Source organism: Coturnix japonica, chromosome 4 (assembly GCF_054131305.1).
Source record: "Coturnix japonica strain WE chromosome 4, WE-NBRP24, whole genome shotgun sequence".
Taxonomy (NCBI): domain Eukaryota; kingdom Metazoa; phylum Chordata; class Aves; order Galliformes; family Phasianidae; genus Coturnix; species Coturnix japonica.
The window spans coordinates 24452316-24479679 of record NC_140666.1 but is presented as its reverse complement, the minus strand read 5'-3'; the positions used below and the strand labels follow the sequence as shown (position 1 = coordinate 24479679).

General features: G+C 41.0%; 1 protein-coding gene across 5 annotated transcripts in view; it reads right to left on the bottom strand.

Annotated features, from left to right (window-relative positions):
- The window catches only part of IL1RAPL2 (interleukin 1 receptor accessory protein like 2), a 298053-nt gene that overhangs the window by 81200 nt on the left and 189489 nt on the right, over positions 1-27364 (bottom strand). For all 5 annotated transcript variants that reach the window (XM_015860827.3, XM_032444395.2, XM_032444394.2 and 2 more), the window contains exon 6: positions 7896-7970. In XM_015860827.3, the coding sequence (XP_015716313.2) occupies positions 7896-7970 (75 nt within the window). The remainder of the gene's footprint in view (positions 1-7895; positions 7971-27364) is intronic.

The window sequence follows — 27364 nt, the reverse complement described above, 5'->3', positions numbered from 1 at the left end:
CTACAAACATGCTATAGAAAGCAGCATGCCTCTTCCACATTTCCACAGATCACTGCTTTCTATAATTTTACTTTTAATCTGATTATGAGTACTGAGAATTCACCTACAACATGTCCTTAGTCTTTTCATTTCTAGAGAAATTTTGCTTTGACTCTTTCTCATTTGGACTGAAATGTCTCATGTACGAACAGCAAACTGACCCAGATTTAACAGTCAGACTTCCATTTCCTAAAACAAGCTATTCGTTTCTGTAGGAGAGAAACAAAGGGATGAAGCTAAAAGCAAAAGCTGTGTAACAGATTAAATGAAGCAAAGATTAGGTGAGTGGAATTTCTCCTCATTTCTCCAGAAGGACTTGGACAGCTTTGATTTTCATGACCTCCACGATCTTGATGTTACAATTCTGAAATTTTAAGAAAGATTATGCCATCAGTCTTCATTTTCTGTGCCTTTGGAACAGATTATGAAGTAGAATTTTGTGTTATTCTTCAGTGAAGAAAGAGAAATTATGAGAATGGTTAGTCAAGATTTTAATCTCCACTGTGCACTGGACAGTGGCATTGTGATGCATGACCCTGACCTTTTGTAGCCCTGTGTATTTTGACTGTTTGCCCACTCTGCTCCATCCCTACGTTTTAGTGAGGCCATAAACATGAGATGTGGAATGGCATGCCCAGCAAATCGCAGAATGCTGAAAAGGTCAAAATAGTGCTGCTGAATGCTTCTACCCTGTAATTTACAGAATATATGAGGCATTCACAGCCTAATAACTCATTCATATGACAAACACTGTAGAGAGAATGTAAAATGGCAGAACATGAATCCCTTCCAGTGACAGTGTTTCTAACAAGCATGGAAAATGGTGCAAACTTTGCCCTGTGGTTCTCTCCTCTGGAACATTAATACCGCCTGACACTCAATGCACAGCAGCATATGTCTGAGGACTGCACAGTCAAATACCTCAGTGTTTGCAATTGTGCTCAGAAACAGAAAGGGAACGAGCCCAAGGAGAAAGCTTTGGTCAAAGCCAGGCCAGTTCCCCAGGGCAATGTGCATGGCCCTGAGCCGCTGGAGCTCAGGGAGCATTTGACACTGTTCTCAGTCACATGGGTTGGGTTTGGGTAGTCCTCTGTGGAGCTAAATTGGTGATCCTTGAGGGTCCCTTCCAACTCAGGATATTCTATAGCCTTCCCCACCTGTACTCCTTCTTGCTCTTAACAAAGCACTTCTCTGATACTTCCTGATTTTATTGTCGCAACATTCCTGGAAAATGGATGAGTATTATCTTCCCTTCTAAAGAAGACAAACTCCAGAGCAAAGTAGGAAAAGTCTGGAGAGTAAATAACTGCTGCTATCACCAACAGCTCTAATCTTCTGTTCTCCAGTGAGAACGTCTGTTCTAATTTTTGCTCCTCAAACTGAGCTTCACTTCTGCAGAGATGATCTACTGCCTGCTTTCCAGGCCTCACAGCCAGAAACCAAACAGGAGCTCTGTTAGTGAAGCCCAGCAGAACGGCATGCCCATGCTGGTTTAATTGATGGCTGTATTTGTTAATGACAGCTTAGACCCAGTACAGTGCTAAAGACGAACATCCTGACATGCACACAAACCTGCCTCCACTGCAGAGAAGCTTTTACTAGTGCGAGATGATCTGAGTCGTTCCTCAACTGACCTTGCATGAATGCTGCTGAAGATGTGCAAACCAGTACATACTGGTGTGTTCCTTCCTTCCCACATTCTTTCAGTGAAAGAAACAACAGATTTAACTGAAGTACTGCAATTGCTACGGTAGCTGCAATTACATCGATTCGGCTATATTTTCCATACAGGTGGTGTCGTTTTGTTCTCAGAGCATATGTAAGACAGATGTAATGACCACTGAAATCAACACGAGAAACAAATCGTTTATAGAAGCATAAAAGAAAAATCCTGGAAACGCCAAATCTTGCTTTCTGACATATTTGTGCCAGTCCCACAGGTTCTGTGGATGTGAAAACTACGGACCAGCATCTAGTATTTGGTACTATCTTTCCAAGCAAACTAAAGCAAAAGGAAGTGGAATAGCACGCTGCTCTCTGCTTCACAGGTGGAAATCTGGATTAACCTCACAGGAGATAAAACAATGGAGGATTTATGCCAGCTGAACAACAGAACCCAGCCCCAGGTCTCTGAAGTACAGCATTTTCCCATTATCCCTGAGAGAAGCAGGGGTATTAACAACACACCAAATTAGCATCAAAGCATTAGCAGTAATACACTTACGGTATTTAGGGAACTACTTCTAAACCTAAATGTCAGACAATTTGTCTCTAATATTCCCTGCAGATCAGTACAAAATGATTGTAATAAATGCAAATCCTGCATCCCTTCACATGGGCACGCATGGTTGGAAGAGCTTCAGTGTTGCATCCTTTGAGCTGCAAGTGCAGGCAGCTCTTCAAGAAGATACACCTGATGTTTCTTCATTTGCTAGTGAAAATTGCTCCTTCATGTATTTCTGTGCAGGAACACAAAGATTTTGGTGTTACAGTCTGCACCACTGAGAGGGAGGGATTATTCCAGCACAGAGTTTGGGACATTTACATAGCACATCCATAACCACTCAAGGGAAAGGAACAGTGCATGGGGTTTGCTCTCCTGTGGAAAAGGAGTCATATCTTGAAAGGCTGATTTAAACAGTTAAAGCAGAATTGCTGATTGCTACTCTATTTCACACTAGAAGAGATATTACCTACATGTTTGCTGTATCTCATATCAAGGCTCTGGTTTCACATGCTTTATAAGACTCTGGTTTCATACGTTTATGATTTTGTATTGATTGATGTATCTCAAGAAATCAAAGACAAGAAGTCAGTTACCTTACTAAGACCTTTTTAAGCTTGGAAGACATGAAAGGGGAGCGATCTACATCTAACATCTCAGCTTTCTTACACACATACAGAATGTGTGAACTGCATGAGGAAAGAATGCTATTTATTTCCCCCTGTTGTTCCTATCTAAGCAAAGGGATGTTCAGTCTGAAGATCCAACAAATGCCATTTCCATTCCCAGGAAAATCCTTCCAAGCCTGATGCGGTTATGAGCTCACAGGAGAAGAGCCAGCTGCAGCAGCTCCATGCACTTGGGCAGCAGCCCTGGCAGTCGGGCATACTCCTGTGCCTAACCTCACTCCACTGGGGCCAAGAACACCTTGCAATTATGTACCTGGGCTGCCCCACCATTTCAGACAGTGGCAAAAGCTCCAGGTCTCACCAGAAGAGCATGGAGCCAGCGCTTCAAACAAAAAGGACCTTCCACTATTTTTTTTTTTTATTTTTATTTTTTCAAATACTATTTTTATTCTATTCCATACCTGTCAGCAGATATAGTAACTCTGCATGTTCCCCCATGCTTGGTTCACACTCATACTATTGATCTTCTTAATAACTAGTCCAGGGGAATTGCACTGTTAAATCTTTTAGAAACAAAATCTTTCTGAACAGGTCAGCTATTAGGAAAAATGAGAATCCTCATAAAATACATGTCTGCTTCCCTCAGCATCTTTCAACACGGGAAGTACCATGAAATCAGTGAGGTAAATTCCTTGATATTTTTCTTGTTCAGAAAATTAACATAGATGTTTGCTGGCTTGTTTTCTCCTGCTGTGTTTCTTAAGTAAATTTCTGAAAGCAAAAACAGTTTCCAATTTAAAAGTAAATGATACAACCATATTTAATGCAGACACAAACATTCATTGCAGCCTCACCTAGATCTCACTAAATATTCATAAGGAAAATACCAAGTTAACATTGCAATCATTGTGTAACGTTATAAAAATAACACAACAGAAAGCTTTAGCTTGTAGCTAGTAACCATGTAATCAAAATGCAAAGGGTTGCTCATCTTTCTTTCCACATTCACAAAGTACTAAGGGGGAACAAAGTTAGGCAGAAAAGAGTTTAAGATCTAAATTCAGGAATTAGCAGAGTGTACTTACTGTACCACAGCCTGAAGACTTCTGATACGGAAAAGACCAAAATCAGTTTCCCTAGCCTCTCTGATTTAGTATGAACAATCCATGTAGGTAGTTAGCAAGCAACAGAATAAATACAAAAATAAATCTTAGAACAACTACTTTGAATCATGTTGACATAAACTTTACTAAGTTCAAATTCAGACCAAGGGAGACAGTTAAATTCTTAAAGCAGAAAAGTATCATAGTATCATAGTCTTGTGTGGGTTGGAAGGGACCTTAGAGATCATAGAGTCTAACCCCCGGGATTCGAGCCTCCTGTGTAGCAGAGCAGCACTTCTACCACTTGCGCCACAGGGGATTCGAACCCTGGCCTCCGGTGTTGCAGCACGGCATTCCTACCGCTGCGCCACCGGGGCACACGTAAAAGTAAGGATTTATGGCAAAAAATCTTATTAAACACAATGTCCATAGCCTTCTTTTGAAGTCACCCTATCTCCTAAGCAGAAAACTTCTGTGCCTCAGACAATCTAATCAGCTTTTGATCAATGGAAGTAACTCAGGAATACAGACATAGAATCATTATTAAGATTGGAAAAGACAGCTATGATCAATCTAGTCCAACTGTCTACCTACCACCAATGCTGCCCCATAAACAATATCCTCAGGTACCACATCTCCATGGTTCTTGAACACCTCCAGGAACAGTGACTCCAGCACTTCCCTGGGCAGTCCATTCCAGCACCCAATCACTCTTTAGGAGAAGAAATTTTTCCTAGCATTCAACTTGAATCTCTCCTGGTGCAACTTGAGGCCATTCCCTCTCCTATCGGTGTCATCTGGGAGAAGAGGCCAACCCTTGCCTTGCCACAACCTCATTTCAGGGAGTTGTAGAGGGGGAACATCCTTTTCAGAAGCAGATGATATTATATTAAACTCATATTTGCAAAAGCATTCATTCAAGATATAAGGTTCAACCTGCTGTATTATCATGCAATAAAGAACTACTGCTATGCTACCACCCCAATGCCAGAAGCTATGAAACAAACAATTTGGTGGTACCGTTTTATTCCCCCTTCTTGAATGAAACAAATGAACAATAAACAACTAAACAGTTGCTATTTTCCAGGTTTGCAAAGAGTTGAAGTAATTATCTGACCTGCTAAAGCATCCAAAACAGTAAAACTGTTTGGACTATTTCCCTGGTCCTCTAGGATTCTCTTTTGTGCTCATCTCTCTTCTCTCTGTTTCTCCAACACAATCAAATACAGAAAACAAGAAAGACGTAAATACTAACTTCTGCTTCTCTGTAACCTTGGCAAGGTTTTGATCTTTGTCAGATTCCAAAGGAAAAAGGAACAAGCAAAAAGTACATGCATGCTCCTTAAGAAGAACAAGGCAGGCTGTGGGCCATGTTTGAAGCCCAAAGAAATTCTTTTATCCACCGTTGATAAGAACTGTGCATAACTAGTTTCATTTGAGTCTTCATACAAAATGTGAAAACCAAAAGGTGAGTTCTGAAGTCTGCTATCAGGTCAAATAAGCTGCTGAATAGTCAGGCTGCTGCCTTGAGTTCTAGGAAGATTTTGCAGTGCATTGCGCTCATCATTCAGAATAATGGTAGAATAACTATAAATCTCCTCTGCTTACAAGGCTAAAACATCAGTTTCTTTAGAGATTAGCTTTCCAGTAGAAATCTAAAATAATCTCTGCAGAAGAAGCAGATGAATTAAACTCCATTTCTGCTGCAGTTTAGAGGCACATTTGTACTTGCAGGACCACAGGTAGCGCAAGCACATTGGGTGACTCAACCCTGAGGTCTACAGGTCTTCTAAAACACACATCCTTTCAAACAAACTTTGTTTTCATGCCTAATACATCACTTGTTCAAAACTCCAAGGAGCATAGCAAGCTTTCAAAGGAGTATTCCAGCAGATGACCTTACAGAGAACTCCATCTAGTTACTTTACTGTAGCCAAACCATTCTCTTACCTACAAAGCCTGGTGCTCAGAGCAGGGCAGCAGCCCACAGCAGAGGTCAGCACAGCTTCAGGGCCCCCCCGCAAGCCAAAGTGTTCTCTAAGAACCTTCCAGCTCCATCTATCGTCCATTTAAAATCAGGAATGCATGGTGAATTTCACTGTATATCACAGAAATAATTTCAGGTTCATCTATAAACATTAAACTTTTACAGCATAATATGGTTTACTGGCAATAACCAAATGCATTATTGTATCAGATTAAAAGCACCATATGTAAATTCCCTGATCTTAGAGGGGAACTAATGGAATACATTTCAGCATATAATGATGCAAGATTTGTATTTCACTCTGGAGATATCGCCAAATCCTATTTGGGAGCAATATCTCCAAGGAGAGAAAAGGTTTTGTTTGTTTCCATCTTCTTATTTATTTTAATCAAACACTTTTTAATCAGTCAGAACAAAATGTTTCCACGTAGGAAGAAAGAAGAAACTTGGTACAAAATCAACAGAGTCCTGATGGAACCGGGGAACTTGGAGCAGGAAATGAAGATGCAATGAAAGAGCAGGAAGCAAAGACGTGCACTTGGAGTGCCTCTATCTCACAGCTGCATGCAGCAGGGACTGCAGGCTCCCAGAGGAAATCATTAGAAAGTTGACTTTAAAGAAGCTGCACCTGGGGACCACATTCAGCCTTTGGGGCTGATCCAAACCTTGATGACTGCTTTGCTATTAGTTTTGGTGGGCTTCTGACTGTGGCTTCAGACCCATGTATATTTCCTTCTTTTGGGGTCGCTTTGTGATCAGCTACACATGATTCCCAAAAAAGGGAACCTGAGTGTGCAGCACTCAGAAGGTGTTGGCTGCAGCCTGGATCTCCCACTGCCTTCCCTGTGCAAGTCCTGCCTGCCTACCAACTCTATTCAGGTACATGAGAGCAAGTTTAGGAAAGGGCATAAATTATTCACATTCTGGCCACAATTCAGTCGTCACATTCAGGAATTCAAGCCTTGTTTTTAGGTATTCCGTGGCATCTCCAGTGTTTTGCTGAAAATGTTAGGCACATAGTTTAAAAAACTGACATCAGAAAACCAGACAAAAGGCTTTGCCACATTTGTTGTAGGCGCTACAATCTTGCACGTTCTATTCTCACCCTGCTTGCCTTTAAACATCATTCTACCATTAAATGCTAACCAACTTTTGGTATAACAGAGGAAGAGACTTAAGGTTTAGATAAAGGAAACACTGTACCTTCAGCACACAGTGAAAAACTCATGCCTACAAAACATCTCTTATAGTTGAAACACCACAGTCCTGAACAGCAATTCCAATTATGCTACTTAAAATTAGAAATCTGTTTTCAAGGCACTGAAGAAAACCTCTGAAGCTTCAAAGCCAAGCAACTCAGCAACAAGATGCCTTTGCAGTTCCCCAAAGTTTGCAGAACTTTCTAACAGTCTTTCAACATGAGAAAATACAGGCTGCCAGCTGAGAGTCAAGGATATGCAATCACACAAGAAAATACAACAGGAGTGAGAAAATATACAAGCATCTTCATCAAAAGTCCTTTCTTCAGAACAACCTGAAAATGCACTGTTTTCCATTAACTTTTAAAGGAATCAGCATTTCTTTTATGAGACTATTTGTCTCAGGGAGAACATCAGCTGATCAATACCACTCCAATGTAGACATATGTTAGTCTATCAATCATACATTAAAGAGAACAGCAGAACCTCATATCTAATACCCTGTGTAACCAATTAGTACTGCCATTCCCTGATGTTTCACAAGTTCATTCCTTTAAATTGCAATGGCAGTGAATTCTACACTTATAAATGAGAAGCTGTAAATTGATTTGCATGTAATAACAGTACCGCTAAACCTTTCTTAGCACTTTCAATTTTCCCCATCTGCTACCAGAGTGGAAGTGTAGGATCTATTATTCCCAGAAGGGGACTTACCCAGCTGGACATCTATAACAGTTGGCTGGTTCTCCATGGGGAACAATGGCTTTGGAGGCTTGTCTGTGAGTAAAGCTAGAAAACAAAATGAGAAAATGTAATGGAAAAATTGAGACAAATAACCGGATAAGAAAACCTCTGTCATGTAAGCAATCAAATGTTTGTAGGCTTGGTGGTATGTAAACATTTATTACATGGTATTGCTGCTTTGGCTGCTAGGCTGACAATGCAGTACTGAACTTTTAGTGGCTGCAGTGGCAGCTGATTCAGTGGAAATGAATGATTTCATTTCATGTTCACATTTCACATTCATTTCACACCCTTAAACAAAACACGAAAAGAAGTTCCATTTCTAATTCTTAATCTATATGATGCCTAGATCAAATATTTTGCAGTTAATGCGCTTAACTCATTTGCAGTGTCCATGTAATCATTTCAGTGTGACCAATCCCAACATGTCTTCAAGTTTTCCCACAGTGGTATTTAGATTCTTAAAGAAAACTTGCACAGAATGTTGTGCATTGAGTCCCAACAGCTTCACACTTCACCTACACTCCCACCCAAAGAGGACGAGGCATTGGGATGTTCTTCTCAAAGCAAATGTGCCTTAGTTTCAGCTGGGTCTGAACTGTTTTTCTTCATAATGTCCAGCATGGCACTGTATTTTGGTTTTAGAAGAAAAACGATACTGATAACACAAGCGCTTCCACATTTCTCCTGCAACCCAGTGTTTCTAGATGTTGCTCAGCAGTGATGTAAAGAGCCAAAGACAGTTCAGTTTCTCTGCTTCTTGCACTGTCCAGCCAGTGTGGGTATCGAGGGGATACAAGGAACTGGGAGGGGACAGAACCAGGACAGATGACCAAAACTAGACAAAGGGATATTTCATGCCGTATGACATCCTGCAGAAAGAAAGACCTGAGTTTGAGGGGTGCAGCCAAGGGAATGGCTGGGCATTGGTCAGCAGGTGGGGAGCAATTACTTGTGCATCACTTGTTACACACATACACACACATATATATAATTATCATAACTCTAATTCTTTTTTCCTCTTCTTTATCTTGGTAAACAGCTTTTTATCTCAATCCACAAGTTCTATTTGTGTTTGTTGTTTTTTTTTTTCCAGATCTTTCCCCAGTCCCACTGGGAAGTCAGAGAGTGAGAGAATGACTGTGTGGTGCTGAGCCACTTGCCAGGTTACCCACAACACTAAGTAGGGACCTCATCACCTTCTATTCTCAATACTCAGGCTGCTCCTACCAGGTGACTACTTGAGTACAGAGTAACAAGCAGTACTACTGAGCAACAGAGCTGTGAGCACCACTTTCCTGACCCAGTTAAAAGCTCAGTGCGAGACCATGCAGCTAAGTTTTATAAGTCTGAGCTACCTTGAAGTAAGACTGAGTAATCCTGGAAAAAAGAAGTTTTGCTGTTGCTATTGTTTGTTTTTAAATAAATACAATATCTTGCATCACAGAAATGAAACACTTCAAGTTTACTAGAAAGCTTTTTCTGTTAAAATTCATCACTATAATTTATTAGATCTAAGTTTCTACACTGAATTTGCATTTGCCTGTAAAAGACTAGGGCAAAACTGCCCTTATCTCCTCAGAAATCTCACCACTTACTGATTTGATAGGAAATGAGCCTGCCCAGAGCTTTCTTAGATCAAACTGACAGTTGCCCTTAGCCCAGGCAGCAGCTCGTTCATCAGCTCAAAGTAGCAGTAGGAGATGGCCATGACCTTGATGTTGTGTCATGCATAGATCATCTGCAGAGGTACCAGTGTTAGCAGGTTAGTGTTATAAGGACTTGCAAGGTCCTGACAGGGCTGGTCATCCGCTTATCTCTGCTAGGTCCTTCCCAGTACATCTCCTCCAACCCATAACTGTGCCACCCTTGTCCCAGGAAGAACTGGCTAAGATGGCAGCTGGGATATAGCTCTTGATGATACAAGGGAACAACATACCTGCCAGCTGCTTGGTGCCCACAAAAGGTGCTCCCACTACTAGCAACCCAAAACGCCAGACCATCCCCATCCTTTTTGGCCAACTTGGCCCTCCTAACCATGGCCCAGAGCATGCGTGTTGATGAGCATAAGATGATGGCCACTGACCTGCTCTTCTGCACACACATCTGAGGCCCATGCACCTGCAACCTGGTACACTGCTTCAGAAGCACAGCCAGAAGACCAGGAAGGGGATCATGAAACCCCATCTGCTGGGGGAGCCCAAGGCCGAGCTGGGTGGGCCCTGGGCAGTCTGAGCTGGGAGGGGGGCAGCCAGCCTGCAACAGGGGGTGGGACTGGGGGCTTTAAGGTCCCTTCCAACCCAAGCCACGCTGTGATTCTGAGATCACAGTGAAACTACTGGCTGCAAGGACACTTACAGCATATAATATAATATAATCACGTCCAATTGAGAGTTTAGTAAGTTTGAATATTATGGTCAAAATTTTAAAAATTTGCTTCCATTACAGAGCTGTAACTTCAGATTTCTGTAGTTCCAAATTATTGAACACTTGCCTCGGAGTCAAGCGCCACGCACAGAACGTTAACAGCAAGGCCTGTCCTACCATTTGCAAGACTGTTTTTACTGGGGAGAATGAGCCACCTGCTGCAGCAGGCACTTAGATAAGCTGTTGCTACATTGCTTCTCATAACAAGGCCTCCCATGTTACGGGCTACGGAGCAGAGAGCCTGGCAGGGGACAAAAGCAAGGTCTGGAGACGGGGCAATCAACAAATGGCCAGTGCTCATTTTTTCCATTATGTCCCTAGGTGGGAAAGGGAGCAAGCCTCATCTCTTCCACCACTTTACTTTCATGCTGGATAGGATGCTCTGGACATGGCAGCAAAAGCCATGCATCACAATTAGGAAAACAGTGAGCAACACAGCTAGGCAGGAGCCCAGCAATCATCGTTTTTGGCATAGTGAAACACATTCGCATTATTTCTTACCAATAAATCAGAAGCATGGCCATAAGTGAAGCAGTTTAGCTTCTGGTTCCGCTTACAGCACATTATTGGCACCTAGTGGCAGACAAGACAGCTCACGCCTCCCTCCAAGCATGTTCTGGAGGAGGAAAGTTCACATGAATGCAGCCTTATTCTGACACAGGAGACGCTCACTTTCCCATGTCGCTTCATCCAGTTTGAGATCAGCTTGCTGGCTACAGCACTGGATCACTGAGCTAAGTGCACTGCAAACAGACACTAGAGCTAGGTTAGCAGGAAGTCCCACGACTGGAATACTTAGCTACATATTTACTTATGTTGCTTATCAAGTTTGGCAGAGGATAGAAAGCCTGGTGCTGGAAGCAATGCACATGGCTGAGCCAAGGCTGTGGTAGCTTCAGGCTACTCAGACTGTGTAATTTATCACATTTTCCACTGGTCATAAAATGTGTACATTAAAGCACTATGTTCTGTGCAGACCTCACTCTGCACCCATCACATCCCAACCCAAGCGGAGCTTCTTCCAGCTTTACTTTTACTTTGGAAGGCTTTGAAATGCACTCCTGTAAGTCGCATTCTAAGTGGTTCTATTTTGCCATATTGTTCTTGGAGAGCAAACATTACAACGATCTGGCAGCCAGTCAGAGCTCTTCATGGAGGAAGTGAAATAGCCCAAAGGGATTTTGAGTCTAAAAGGTGATGAACTGCTGGGTCTTTAATGTTTATAAAAAATAAAAGCCATCCTTACTTTGGAGCTCAGCCATAAGAATCCTTATTCACCTGAAGAAATTCACTATTGGTCTTTCTTAAGCAGTAAGAAGAAGCGAGGTTTTCTCAGCTACAAGGAATTCTAATCTAAAACAATCTCTGTACTCGACAGAAGTCCATAAACAACCTTCATTCAAATGCAAATTCCTCTAAGAGAAATTCCTTTAAGTTCTCTGGACAATTTTATAGATCTTAGTGGCACTGAATTCCAGCCTTGCTAAAAGGGAAGCTAGAACAAAATGCTAATGCTGTTACTATATCAACCTCTTTCATAAACCTAGCAGCATTATGTGCTCTCATCTAACTCTTGCTTCACTTACTCTAAATTGTAACAAACAAATGCACTGCATACATTCTTCCTATTATTAAAATATACAGCAGTACTTCTGCAAAGAGGTATGAATAACCTTGTTAACTGCCACAGGAAGAGCTGGGATAGAGCTGTCTATAAGTTTTTCTGATCCCCTGGAATATGACATGCTCCTGGGCTGTTGTGAGCAACAATGCTTCTATGCCAAAGACACTGGAATAAAGATGAGATTGCTTCCCGAAGCATCAGTGCCTGCGGCCACACAGCCAGAGGCACCTTCCCAGTGCACTGGGCCTGACAATGCAGCACTCTAGGAGGTTCTTTGCCTTCACTTTACCTCCAAAGATTTCATCCCAAAAAGGCTGGGATGGCTTTGGTTATGTTTACATATGCATCAGCTCTCCAACACTTAATTAAGTCTGCAGGGTGCCATGCAGGGTTGCATGCTTTGCCCTCAGTAATGGCTGGCTACCTGGGGCATCACTTGGAGCCACAAATCTGGGATGACAGCCTGGAGATGTCTGTCTGGAAATGCAGGTGACTCCCTTCCAAACTTGGTGGATATGGCCAAAGGCTGCATGAGAGAGAATGCTCGAAGGGCTGGCTCTTCCTAGGCTTATTTTCACCTCACTGGAAAGTTGAAAACAATAACTGAGTTGCTGTGATTTCAACAGCTCTTGTCAGGGGGTGGTTTCTTCAAGGGGTTTCAAGGCACAACATTGTATCAATTAATACACTGATACAACACTCTGCAGCTCTCATCCTCACACATTTACTTTCCCATTATACACAGTACTTTTATCCTTTCTTCTCTATGGACACAGGAAATATGCTGCGCCAGGTGAAGTGCCTCAGAAAAGCAGACACCTTAGATCTGCAGCCAAGTACCAGCACAAGAGACTAGCAGCTCACTTCTTTGCTACCATTTCAAAAATACCTCATTTCATAACCCAACATGGCTGACATGCTAATAACCTCTCCTAAAAAATATAAGAAAGCAGTGGCAAAGAAACAGCTTTCGGACTGGGATAAGTCGTGGCAAGCAGCTAGAGAAACTGCCATGTGCCTCTGCAAGCATCACTTCCCTCACAGTCACTTAACTGACACAACTTTATTTCCCTACACTATTTCCTACTTCCAGTTGGTTTCCAGACCAGGTAAAAAGCTCTTCTAAGAGAGCTGAAGGTAGAAGTGTAAAAATATACCTTCATATGACTAAGGATTAGTTAATACTGGGGAAGGGTTTCTTTTCTTGGTGTGGATAATGACTTTTTCTCTGGTTGTGATGTACCCGAATTACGTTAGCTATTCTATCATTTTGCTATGAACGTACCTCCTGGACATTGGTTCATGTAATTTGCAATGATGAAAGGAACAATTATCCCAATACGAAGCAGAATGCAGGGAATTAACAAAATTGTTTCAAATCTTCTATGAGGCAATTTGCATGCCAGCCTACTTCCTTCAATCAAAGGATCTGGCATCTTCCCACCAGTAATTAACACAGAGCCTCCAGTATCATTCCAACAAGAATCTGGCTAACCTTTTGACAGCAGAACTGATGTGTTTGAATAGCATCCTCTGGGGCAAATAACAGCATGCCAAGTCCTTAATCTGAAACTAGCTCACACCCCAAGTTAAGCTTTTGTTCACTCCTAGTTCAAATACACATGCTTCCAGGCATGGCTTAGATCTACTTTGGCAGCTAAAAATCTTGGCAGTGATGCTGTAACTTTCACACCATAGTTGAAGATGGAACCACGTGCAAAATGCGAAATCAATATGTTAACTAGAGGGCACGTGCTGCCACAGGAAGTGCAGCATTACACCATTTGGAAAAGATGTACCTAACTCCCTTTGGCTCATCTGAAACTGCAGCTTATGCCAGCAGATTTCTCAACAGCTGACAGCAAATGCTTCTGGCTTGACCTGCTACTGCTTTATCTGTTATGTTGCTGCTTACACCTATGCAAACGTGTGAGCCAACTGTGCAGATGTAAGTGTGACAGCTATAGCCTTGGCTGCCAGGGACTGAACTGTGCACTTGCAGAGTTAAAAGCTAGTCAAAAGAAGCTAGAGGTTCCCACTTGGGCTCGTAATGAGTATCCTCTGTTGGCTGAGCCTCTAACACATCATCCCCAGCAAGTCCCACTACCAGATCACAGTGATCGCTCCTCATTTTGTTGGCACAGCAGTAAATTACCTCACAAGGTGACAAGCAGCAGAGAACCACATAAAGCAATTCATTCATAAAAACGCTGCTCTCTGAGGCTGTGTTTATATGGGGGCAGTGTTCCCTGATTAGCTGTATTGTAGTGTGTGCCACCAGTCAGTCAAAGCACTTTTCAGCATTCAGCTATTGAGCAGCCTCTCCTGCACCACAGCAGCATCAAGCTGACAAAATGATTGCACCTTCATCCGTCACTTGCTGTAACAGAAATAAAGCCATTGCAACAAAACGTTGGCAAAGGATAAATGCCTCCACCTTTGAAAGTAAATGCTGAGCACTTATTCTCAATAAACTCAAACTCAATAAACTCAGAACTTGCACAGTAGCCAGCAGCCATTATCCAGTGACAAAGAGTTTTTCTCTATTTATTACTATTCAAGCAGGAAATGCATCTTTTGGGACAGCGGGGTGAAACGATACAGCAACTGGCTGCCTCCCTTCTGCCACCAGCACCACGAACATCACTGTTTTCAAATTCCACCCAGGATCAAGAGTGCTTTAAGACACTTCTTGGCCTGCCTCTGTGGGACAATTTTCTGCAAGAAGGAGTTTAGCATCTTTATATTAGCAGAAAATAATTAGCATTCATCACATGAACTCTTTTTATGATATAACACAGTCACAGCTTTAAGGAACAGTCTGAAACGCAGCTCTAAATGCAAATGAAATTTGAAGCACTCAGATGCTCTTGAATCATGAGTGGTGGTGTTGATTCTAACCCATTCAGCCCTCAGTGCCTTGGAACAGACCTGTGTTGGAGAGGTGATGCTACCAGCATTAAGAAGAAGCTGGCCCCGACTGCAGCCCCTTGGACTTTGAGAGCAGGCACATCCTTAGTGACCTGCTGTATTGGTCTGTCCCACTCTTACCAGCTGTTCCAACAGCTCCTGCCACAAGGCTCGACCTTGTTTTAAACAGGGCCCTGTTTAAAACACAATAGTAAGTGGCAATTCCAGATGCAAAATCATCTCTGAGCAGGAAGCCCTGCTGCCAGTCTCCTCACCTGAGGTGTTTTCAGCTACCACACACGTGATGCTCTTTGAGCACACGTAAACGATAAACTGCTACAGAGAGAAGCACAAGAGCATCATATGCTAGACAATCTTTACTGAATTTATGAAAATATTTGCCATGGTTTTATGATTTTTGGTTATTGGTATTCACATCATAACATCATGTAATGCACTGGGGGCTAAAGAGTAAACGCTCCAGTTCGGGGCACCTGTCTGGAAGAGAAGAACTACATTCCCCAAAAGACTCTCTGCCATTCTGTTATCATTCCTGCCCATCATTGATAGCAAATTACCACGCTCCTACATTTGCCAATACAAAAGACTGGATAAGAGTATGCATGATTATTTTATTCACTTCCTAAATGCGGGTCTTGTATCTTCCTTCTATAAAGCAAGCATGAGTTTCCTGAGAAATAGAAAGTGTAATAAATTGTTTCTAAAAGCAAATTGCATTTTCCTGCAATATAATGCATGCAGATCTTAACTAGAGTGTACTTTATGTAATGAATGGAGTGTACTGAACACAAAGAATATCTGCACTCATGATGTTTCTCTTGGACTTTGAGCAGAAATAAGATGCTTGAAGCAACCCTCCATTTCAAGGAGATCCACAAAGAACATTTTGTGACATTTTAAATCTTGGATTTCTTGTTTCTCTTCTTTCTCTTACAAAAAAGTAAAGAAGTGGTGATGGAGAATGTCAGATCTCATCATTCATGTCTGAGGTACAGTGGGAGACTCTGCATATAAATGAAGGCTATCATTCTTGTCAACCTGAAGTCACAGTACCATAAGCCTGCAGTCCACAACCAATTAATATCCCATGATCAATGTGACCAATTGTGCACACAGAGAACTGCTGCACCATGGCACTAACCCAGCAACATGAACTACCATGGAGAGGATTTTAACTGTTACTTTATTAGTTCTCAAAGTAATCCACTATTTTCATAAACAAAAAACCTGTGTTAGAAATGATTTATCAAGAGAATTATTGTGGATGATGGCTACCAGCCAAGTATTAAATCACCTAAGGTATCGTATCTAGGCAAAACTGTGTGGGCGCTCTCTCTGAAGTCAGAAGCCACCTCCAAGCTTGTCCCATAGTTCCAACCACACATGCCCCAGCCTGGCAAGGCAGAAGCTGGCTGCATCTTCCCCACTCTTTGTTTGCTGTCTCAGGTAACCACTACATGAGCTCAGGGTCAATACCTTTTTTTTTTTTTACAGACCCAGGATTTGTGTGTAGCTTTTCAAATAAGAGGATAGAACTACAGAAGATCTGCATTAAAAAGGTATTTCAGCCGAAGTCTGTACTTTGGACATAATGAGATGTTACAGAGCATAACAGCACAGCCCTCTTTGATGTTCAACATGAGCATCACAATTTCAAAGCTGCCATACTGCCAACAGTTTTTAAATGGAACGTCATAGTATCATAGAATCACCAGGGCTGGAAAAAGACCTCTGAGATCATCCAGTCCAACCACCCACCTTCCACCACTAAACTCCATTTAAAGCCCATAGCACTGTCAGGAAGAATATTGGGCAAAACTATATAATTATGGCATAGACTAGAGGAAAAATAAATAACAGCAGGCAGAATATAGGCACATAAAATCATCAGAGATGCACTTGTTACTGCTTATCCTCCCTAATGACCAAAGACTGAGAAAATGTAAAGCAGATGAAGAAAGACTGTGCTTTAAGAAATGAAGGAGATAGTTCAGGCAAGTAATTTAATGCCTTATCTGGGCCAAAGTATTTACAAGAATTAACAAGAAAAAGTAACATGCATAGAAATCTCTGGTGGGGAGGTACATTTACAGAGTCAGTAGTACTGCTTTCATTGCTCCCTTCAGAATTAATACTAGCTAATGGGAAGCAGAACAATCTCCTGGTGATCAGTGTGTGACTTGAGTGTTTCATATCAACTTCTATCAAACACAGGGTGGTTTTCTCATCTGATAACGTTTGCTGAAATACCCCAAACACAAGCAAAGCACTGCCTTTAAGAAAGATGTTCTGTGAAACTTTGATAAAAGAAGCTCCAGATAAATGGTACACATCCAAAATCAGCAGGCACACTCATGACCCACATGCATCAGGAGGCAACTACGCGGCAATAATTGCAATATTTTAAGAACAACATATTACTTGAAAATGTTTAATGGTCAGTGGAGATTCAAAGAATGGCAAGCAAACCTCCAAGAGGAACGTGCCTAATGGCTGCACAGAGCTCTGTGTATGAAAAGCACGAGGACAGGTGTCACTCCAGTGCACACTGGTGCATCTCAGCAGAACCCTGTTAACAAGCCCAGTGACACACCACACAGCTGAGAGGAGCAAACACAGTTCCTGGTGACACAACACAAAGACACTGTGGCAACATTAAAAGTAATGGCAAAGCATGAAGATTACCACAAAAATGTGTTTGGGACTGTACTTGTTTGGAATCGGCGTGATCACTGCTAAATGGGCAGTTACAGAGGAGCAAAATCTAACCCTGCCAAGCTGGATGAGCCATGGATTGTACTTGTCCCACAGCCAGCTGGGAAGGGGTTATAGTGCATGCCGCAGGAATGGGGGGACATCCCTGAAATGTGATATTAAACAGCCCTGCAGGTGCTTCAAATGGTGGCTGTTAAGGATGTCAGTGTATTTCATGCAATCTTTCTTAACAGATGGAGATCATTTTTACATCAAGGGGAAAACATAGACATAAAGCTAAAGCAAGATCAAGCTGAAAAAGAACAAACCTCCTAAAATAAAGCAATCACCCCATTTTTTATTAAGAAACCGGCAGTATGTTTACCCTCAAGCAGAACCACACGCACAGTATGCAGAAGGCAAGTCACCTCCTCAGCCACAGTGGCACAACAAGCCAGTGAGCACAACCTACACAGTGATGGGCTCCCCAACACCAGCCCCTGACCACCTCAGCCTCAGTTCCTGGCAAGTATGCAGGCTCCCAGAGAGGAGCTTTCTGTCCTCCTGCCATTTCTCCAGCTGATTGCCAGGACAGAAATCAGCATAGCTCCCACCTGTCAGCCAACAGGATCATGAAATCATAGAATCTCCAAGGTTGGTAAAGATCACTCCTTCCAACTGCACATCTACCACCAATAATTCCCACTAAACCACGTCCCTCAGTACAACACCTACACACTTCCCAAACACCTCCAGGGATGGTGACTCCACCACTTCCCTGGGCAGCTCATTCCAGCACCTGACCACTCATTCTGTTGGACAAGGAGATCAAAGCAGAGGTTGCTTTCCTCAGCATTGGATGCAAGGACCATCCATTACCCAGCTTTTCATGTCCCTGTTGACTTCTCCAGCAGCAGACAGACATTTTGCAGCAGGAATGTAATTTCTGAGAAAATTTTTCACAGAGCTGTGTCATCTTGTTGTAACAAACCTGCCTGACACTTCATTTTCCTGCTGAAAGTGTCTTCTGTTTGTCATATGTTGAAGCAATTTGAGATTCTGCTTTGACATTTTCAACAAGAGAACAAGACGATTCAATCTGTTCTAGGTAGTAAATGCCACTACATTTAAACTGCATCATTCAAACAAAACTCAACATACTACTTTGCCTGCCATTTTCTATCTTACCTGATACATAATTAAGAAGTACTCCTGCCACAGCTTACAGAATAATGTTCAGTTAAATGCATTGTGCCTTGTTCACCCAGAGTTTTTTTTTACTTCAGTTCTATTTTCCAGAATTAGAAGGCCACATTTTCAACTGACAAAGACATAAGAAGCAGTGCTAAAGAGCATGGCAGTTTCTCAGGAGGTGAACACTGTTTGGATTAATAATTACAGAGCAAGGATTTTAAAAGGACAATATGGAGACAACCTAAATACAGGATTACAGGTCTTTTGCTCCAAGATTTTAACTAATAATTAAGTAAAATCCTTCTGCATCAGCACATCTATAATTAGGCACTGTATAAAGATTCATCACTTAACTACAAACCAAATGATATCATTGTTTTATACAGAACTGCTGGATGAAATAGAGAAAGGAAGATTTGGTTTTGCCTGTTTGCTTTTAAGTAATAAATTCACCATGGCTCTATAAAGCGGTTGGATAACAAAAGGAAAACCACTGTGCAGCAGTAATGTTCAATACACTTTTAAGGTAGAATGTCTGTCTTAATCTGTTACTCTCAAATTGCTTCTAAAAATCACATTTTGCTCTGTGTTTTTGTTTACTATTATCCATCCAGGGATAGGTTCCCAGAGGTGCACTACTGATATCACAACTAAAAGGAGTGTTTCACTGAAAATGGTTAGGCTCCGTTTCAGCTAACACACAAAGTCAGAGACTTCTCCCAGCTCTTGACATTACTCTGCAGTGATGTCCTCCCTACCAACGTGCCATAAAGGGAACTAATATGCTGTACTGTAAATAGGCTATTCTGACTGAATAGTTATTAGCTCTGTTTTTTAACTACTCCAGAGCTGGTATTTAGGTAATTCTGAGTTGTGGTTGGAATGCTTCTTTTCTTCTCCTGAATACACTCAAGGTAGTGTAACTCCTTCTGTGGGTAAATAAGCACTTTTTGTTCAAAGGAAGCCTCATCTGGAACTGCTGAAAGCAGTTAAATTATCATTAACAGCATATACTGATCTTCCTAGGAATGGAAAACTCCATAGCAATTTCATATCAAAGCAATGTAGCCTTAAGCCTCTGTGTCTATGAATGATGAGCAACATTACTTCAAATGACATATTTTGTCAGAGTTGCTTGAGCTAAAGACAGAGTGAATCCATTTGTATAAATTGTGGCTTCGCTGCTGAAAGATTACAAAAATATATGGTGCTATCCTTAAGTCTCAAACCATTAATATAGTTAAAATATGCCATATTTTCCCAGGAAGACATAGCAAGTCCTTAAAACACTATCATCAATCATGACTAATTCACTAAATATACAATTCAAACAGCAATAGAAGAAGAAAACGCAGTATAGTATACTATCTGTCACTGCATCAAACATCTCCATTTTTCAATGGAAGCTGCAAGTCAAGATTTTCAAGGTTTGTGAGATACATGCTTCATAACTGAGTTCCTGTTCCACTGAGAATGGCCCTTTCTTTGATTTCAATTTGCCTGATAGATCCAAAGCTATGTGTTTCTATCTGGAAAAACAAGCCAATGTAATTCCCCCTCCTAGCAAAATATCTGTCTGGAAGCTACAATGTAATTACTTTTAAAATATCAACAATCAACTGGTTCTTATTAAAAAAACTTCTATTTCTTAAATCAGTTCATTAATGGATGCATTAAAATTACATAAAATACACACCATTTATATGGACAGGGTGTCAAAGCCACTCCAACATGTAGGCCAGAAGCCCCCTGTACCTCACCAAGTTCCCACCCATTGGTTCTACTTTGTTTTATTCAGATCATTGCCTTGTAAGTTGTATTCTCATAATGTTGCATCATGGTTTGGAGCAATTAATATTTGACTCCACAAGAATGAAGGTCATAGTAACAAAAAGGAACATGATGGGGTGAAAATGGGTATCATGGGGATATCAGATCATTCTTGGAGTCCTATTTAATTGATTATCTTGTAGTTGACCTCATTTCCATGGAAGTCAATGGCAAAGCTTCTATTTCTGTGGATGTGAACAGGATTGGACCCTTTAAAGTACAGTACATTTTATGATTGTTGTAGAATAAAATATTCTTTGTTACATCTCAACACAGAACTTCACCAAAAGCACCAAACTGCTACATAAAAGTACCCCATGATGTACAGTACACGATACATTTAAAACACGATACATTTTCCTGCTAGTAATACCAAATTTATGCCACTTTTAGTGTAGTGGTATCAAATGGCAAATTTTCTCACCCTCCATCTCTTCCTCTGTATTTTTCCCCCAGACTTTACAAACATTTCTATCAGAAATTACCATATCTCCCTTGGTGACTAGCATGTTGATGTGTCCTTTCATAACATGTGAACTACATTTCAGGCAATCACCATCGTCTCAAGAACCCAGCCCTCAGCCTACAGCTCTAGAATAGATGACTTTGCAATAGGATTCATATTTACTTGATATGGAAATGAAGGAATTAGGATTATTTTGCAGCTGTATTTTTTAGGTTTAAGAATCTCACTCAATGGAGCCAAATGTGCGTCATGAGGGGAACAGGCAGCTCCATGCTCACCGTGACCAGGCTGAGGCCCTTTGGACAGGAAGGCAAGACCTATACTGGGGGCTCTGACAAAGTGCCCTGATGGAACAGGCCTGCCATCAGCAGTTTTTATTCACAGCATAGCTGCAGGTCAGGTCCTGCACTATTCAGTTCATTTTAGACTGCTGCAGGGAAAACACAGCTTTAAGAGCAGGGGAAACCCTTTGATCAGGAAATTTTCCAGTCAGAATACCTGCAGGGAATTATGTCTTATCTGTAGATGTTTCCATTGAGAGATGAGGCTGCAGTCTCGCATGCTACCACATCCAGGGCAAGCAGAAGCACTAGCAGCAAGGTGATAACCAACCTATGTATCTTGTTCCTTGGCATTTCTGGTCCTTCTCTACAACTTGTAGTGCCACTGGGATGACTCAGAGGATCAGAAACCAAACAGCCATATCCAAGTTGTCAGATTTTGGGTATGGTAGCTTGACAGCAGGGTGACTGATTCTTAACATTCATTTAAACAGCTGGGTTTGGCAAGAGTGTTTTTCATCCGTCCATTTCATTATCAGATCTCACCCTTTCCAGGTTTTCTTTTGTTTGCTTTGTTTGTTTTTAAGTGCTTCTACATGGCTTTGTTCTGTTTCAAACATAACGAGAAGGAACAGAAGCTAGGAGACTCCAATGCCATTTCAAAACTGTTTGAAGATGGAGCAGTTCTCAAGTATTCAAGGCAGGGGCATAGTTAATTTTTTCAGACAAATTAGTTTACAAAGGAAAAGAAATTGAGTTATTGCTTGTCTGAAACAATTTGTAAACTCACCTCAAATTCAGTTTTAGGTGAAAAGAGAGTAATAAACCTCTTCTATCCAAACAGAAACACCTCGTTTTGATGCTTTTCCCTATATGAAATACATGGCTATGCATTTTTTGTTTAGAAAATTCAGGTGGTGTTTCTGAAACATGTTTTATTTTCTTCTTTCTAAATCAAATGGGTTGAGGTTGTTCCTCAACACAATTCCTGTTGTGTCTTCCAAGCAAGCAGGATCATAAATACAAGAAATTTAATTTATAATAGTTATTATTATAACTCTTAAAGTCTTTGTTGTCTTGGGAATTTTTAATAATTCTTGCCTGTATAACAAATCTGCAGCTTGCTCTTCAGTTTTCACATGACTTAACCTCCACTATTTTGGGAGTGTGTTAGAAAGACCCCGCAGTACTTTGGAAAGCTGACAGTACATTTAATATTATCTACTTAGGCGCACAATGCCTTGACCCACTTTCAGATCCCCGCCAAGGAAAGAGCTGCCCATACAGTGTCACACAGGGGAACATCTGGAAGAAAGGGCTATGGCCAAAAAATCCTATTTGGAAAGTCATCTTCACTTAAGAGAATAATACTTCAGCTAAGGGACATTACTGGCACTGGAACAAGTGGTTATAATTGACCATGAATTCATTTAAGCTATGAAGATGTATTTTAACCACCAGAAGAGTGAACATTTAGAATAAGCTTTGATTAAAAAAAAGCAAGGGCAAAAAGAAAAGAAAGAAAAAAAGCAATTCAATTTAAAACAAGACTAACTAGCTTATAATATGAAATGCTTGATGTGTTATAAATGGAAAGACCAGAACAGAGGGCCTGAGGAATCCCTTATTTGTATCAATAAGCATAAAGAAACTTGCTGCAGGGATGGAAGCAATCTGCAAACACTGAGAAGGGGCATTTCCTACCTTTACCGTGCTGAAATCAGAAAGCAGACAAAACTTCTCATTAAGTGGTAGATTTTTTTCTGCCTTTCACATGGGCTAATTTTATTTCCATTTTACCCTGAGATCTCTTTTAGAATCTGCTTTTGTTACAACACTAACTATATGAATTGAGAACGGATTTATTTGGAGGGCTGTACTCAGCACTGCACTGCTTTCTATGCCTTTCCAGGAATGGAGATATCTGCATTCGTTGCTGCTAATTCAAGCCTGAGGAATCTGTTCTTTTTAACCTTATAGATTGATAAAAGCATTCACTAGTTGGAAAAGAAGATACACTAATCTATATGAGAGATGAAGAGCCTGAGCCAAAGCAGGAAATGTGGGAAATGACCACAACACATTCAGATCTCTGAAAGAAAACCACTGAGTCCCGAACAAACATTTTCTATAGGAGTGTCCTTTCAAAGATGAAGCATAGATGAAGCATAACCTCTTTCAGCTCTAAGTATTTCATGCAGGGAGAGGGCAAGAACAGCATATCATCAATAGAAAGTCTACAACAAAAGCAAAAGCTGAGGCTGAAAGGAAAGCACCTGTCCTGTTTTCCTTCCCATATTTGGGTGGCAGCTACATAAAAGGCTGGCTCTTCATTTTGACACCAGAGCATTATATCGTGGTGTACAACATAGTTTTGGAGTTAGATGCTGATCAGCTCCACTGCTGAGAGAAATTACTTCCTGAACTGAGGAGATTCATGTATTTTAAATGTATGCACATATTTTAACTCAAAGCATAAGACAAACATGAATTCTGTCCGTATCTTTGTTTCAGTGTGACATGAGAGGTGGAAGATTAAAGAAATCTAATAGCCAGTAACAGCTGCCATATTAGTTACAGCAGCGTGCAGCACTGCGCCAGTTCACAATGTGATCTTTCCAACCATTTATTTAACCACTGTATAACGAATCCGCACAAGCCCAGTACTATCCAGAAGGCATCATCAGCTCTCATGGATGCAGGACAAAACTCAAAATGAAGAAAAAAAGAAAGAATTTCACGAGTGCTTTCTGAATGCATTGCCCCCATAACAAAACTGCAAACAAAGAATGAAATCCCTCTTTAAACACATTTGTACCTTACATACTGGAGTTAAGCAACAAATTCCCTCTGGTGATTAATGTATTACCCAGCCAAACCTGGACGCACAGTCCTTTGGTTTTGTTCGGAACTCTCACACAGAACCTGCCTATATCCATGAACCTTTTAATACATCAAGATTGTCTACAGGACTGCAGATTTTCTGCAGCTTTAAATCTTATAAAATAATTTCACAGTGCCTGGAATCAAGACAGTAATGCAACAGACAATGTTTTCTTTTTATTTTCTGTAATACTTTGGGCACGGGGTGCTTATACAACCTGAAATTCAATATTTTCAGATGTCTTTTGCTTGCTCGAGAGCAACATGCAGGGTGACGTTACTGACTCAAACAGACTGCACACTCAGAAGTTATTCCTGTTACTAAGACTTTTATAAGAGGTAAAAGAACCTGCAACTTTTTCAAAGGATCCCATTTTAAACAACCAAGTGCCCATTAAAACCAGCGGTACATCTCTCGGTCACAATTCTAACTCCAAAATAACTGGGTGACTCAGTTCACTTGATACTACAAAAATCTAAATCAGATCACAGATCTCCATGCTTCAGAAACATTCAGTACTTGGGAGGGCCTCAACAGAAGAACTGATGACAGACAGAAAAGCAATTAGAAATATTATTGTTGCTGCATTTTACTGAGGGCTGAGAAATCCTTTGAACAGAAAATTGCAAGGTACCCACAGCGATATTCTTTACAATTCCCTAATCCAAAGGAGGATCAGCTCCAACACTCTGCTACCACTGCTATCTTGACAAGTGTTGATCCTGTCTTTTCTTCAACACCAAGGCAGGATACTTAAGGTGTCTCATACGTGCTTTGGAAGCCCATTCTTCAGTAATCCAGACATTTTGTTCAATCAAACTCAAGTATTCTCTAACTGAGCTCAGGTATTTAGCTCCAGCTAAGTACTGCAGGTGAGCTAATGCAGGTAAACATGCCCAGAATTAGATACAGTACATGCATTCTTACTCAAAAAGAAACAAAACAATCATTACAACAACACTGATTCTCCCAGAACAAGAACAAAGCCAGAATGGGCATGGACTGTCTTCTTTCCCTACCTGCTGATTTAATCCCTCCCAGTGCATCTTGGTATGTGGTTTGCTTTATTTGCTACAGACCACACTGCCATCTCATTTTCAGCCTCACGGTTACAGTGAGGTCCTTTCCTGCAGTGCTCTGTGAAGGTGTAAATGATGAGGTTGTTCACACAAGGCTAAGCATTCCAGCTCCCACTGGCACAAAACTTCCTCAGTTTTGTTGTGAGAGGAGGGTATCAGATTCCTGCAAGTCTGGGTTCACTGCAAGTCAGATGTTCCCTGCCTTCCCTCAGGCATTTCACCATGACATCTCAATGCACTGAAATCTGTTTTCTCCTTCAAATGCCAGCAACATACAAATGGGAATGGGAGGTTCCCAACTAAGTGCCTTGTTTTCATTTGAAATGTTTAAGAAAGGACTTTAGCTGTAATTTTTTTGGCCATTTAGCCATGACAGGAAAAAGCTGAAACTTTTCAAATTACTGAATTTTCAGAAAGTTACCTGAGGGATGGGAAGCAGTAGCTACCTCATACCTGGTGATTAAATGCAATAGCTGGGTCAAATTACAATGGCAAAAGAGAAAACTGGCTCGAGGCTTTCAAATCTCTCTACTGTGGTCTTATGCCCAAGGCCTATTTTCCAGGTCTTATTAAAAGAAATCCCCTGCAGCATTTCTCAGAAGGCTGAATTCCTGTCTTATTCACAACAGTCTTAAGTTCAGAATTCATCATTTTTTAAATGACAGGTGCTAACATATTCTTTTATAACCTTTTTTTAATTATTATTTAACAAGATTGTGACTTTGTCCTGCACCATGCTTGCTTCTTTAGATTCAGTTTAAAGAGGTTTGTAACTTGTTAGATAGGCAATCATTAAGATGAGGAGTCTTCCTTCGACAGGAATAGTCCCTTGATGGCACCTTTGCTTCTAACGTTAGTCTATAATATTCATTTTATGCATATTCTTCTGTGTCCTGAACAAAGAATAGACCCAGAATGGATACAGAGGATCGTCTGCTGGCCATTCTGCATGTTCTTCTACTCAGTAGCGGTCACTCTTGGATTAAGGGCAACTTTCACTCAACTGAGGGTGACACTTCCTGTTGAGCACTGCAGCAAGTTACACTACAACATACAACAATCACCAGAACACAGAAGGGAAGGGAGGCTGGACACAGCTCTAGCTTGACTGGGCTCCACAAGTTCTCCAGGTTCAGCTGAGTCAGTCAGTTCAAGACATGTATCACTCTTTGGATGCTGTATTACTGAAGGCTTCTCATAGCAAGCTTCAAAGGGGAGCTGAAAATTATAGTTCATATGTGCAGTTCTCCAAGAGGCTGACTACACACACAGTGATTTTCTCATTTTACTTTCATTTCATGGGGAAACCTGTGCTCCAGTACTGACAGCACTGGCTAGTGCATGTGCAATTGGGATATTCAGTACTGGAAAGAGTATGTCCACACTGGTTCTACCTTCTTTCAGTTAAGATTTTCCAGTTTCTAGTACATAAATAGTCTCTGAGAAGTTGACACAAATTGTCTTATTAATAAAATATTCAAGGCCATAAGACAACCATCTTACTTATCACTATGAGCTAGATAGTAAGCTAGAGCTAAGCAGCTTATTTCACCAGACTGTAAAGCAAGCTATGCTGACTTTTATCAGAATACTTTAAGATAATGACTGAAACTCAGCTATTCAGCTGAGATACAGGAATACATGCACTTGCATATATGTGAGCATTTATAAGCACTGTACTTTGCCACTCTAATTTATGAGTTCTTTCGCACTAATGGTAAAAACGCATTATTCTGACTACGGAGGCTAAAGCTCAGAACTCACATTTTGCTTCTTCCTTAACAAATATTTCATTGACTATTTAAATGTCCAATATTCTGCACTCAGTGTCTTAAAACCAAATAAAGAGTTCCGATAAATACTGTTGTTTTTCAGTAACTTAAATACTGGAAATATTTTAGGCTTTGGTACATATCCTTGAGAAATAACACAGCATTATTTTTCAGATGAAAGCTCAGACCACCATGCATTAAAACAGAATGCCCAGAGGTTGGCCTACTTATAGTTATTTGATTTCTTGGCTTGTTGT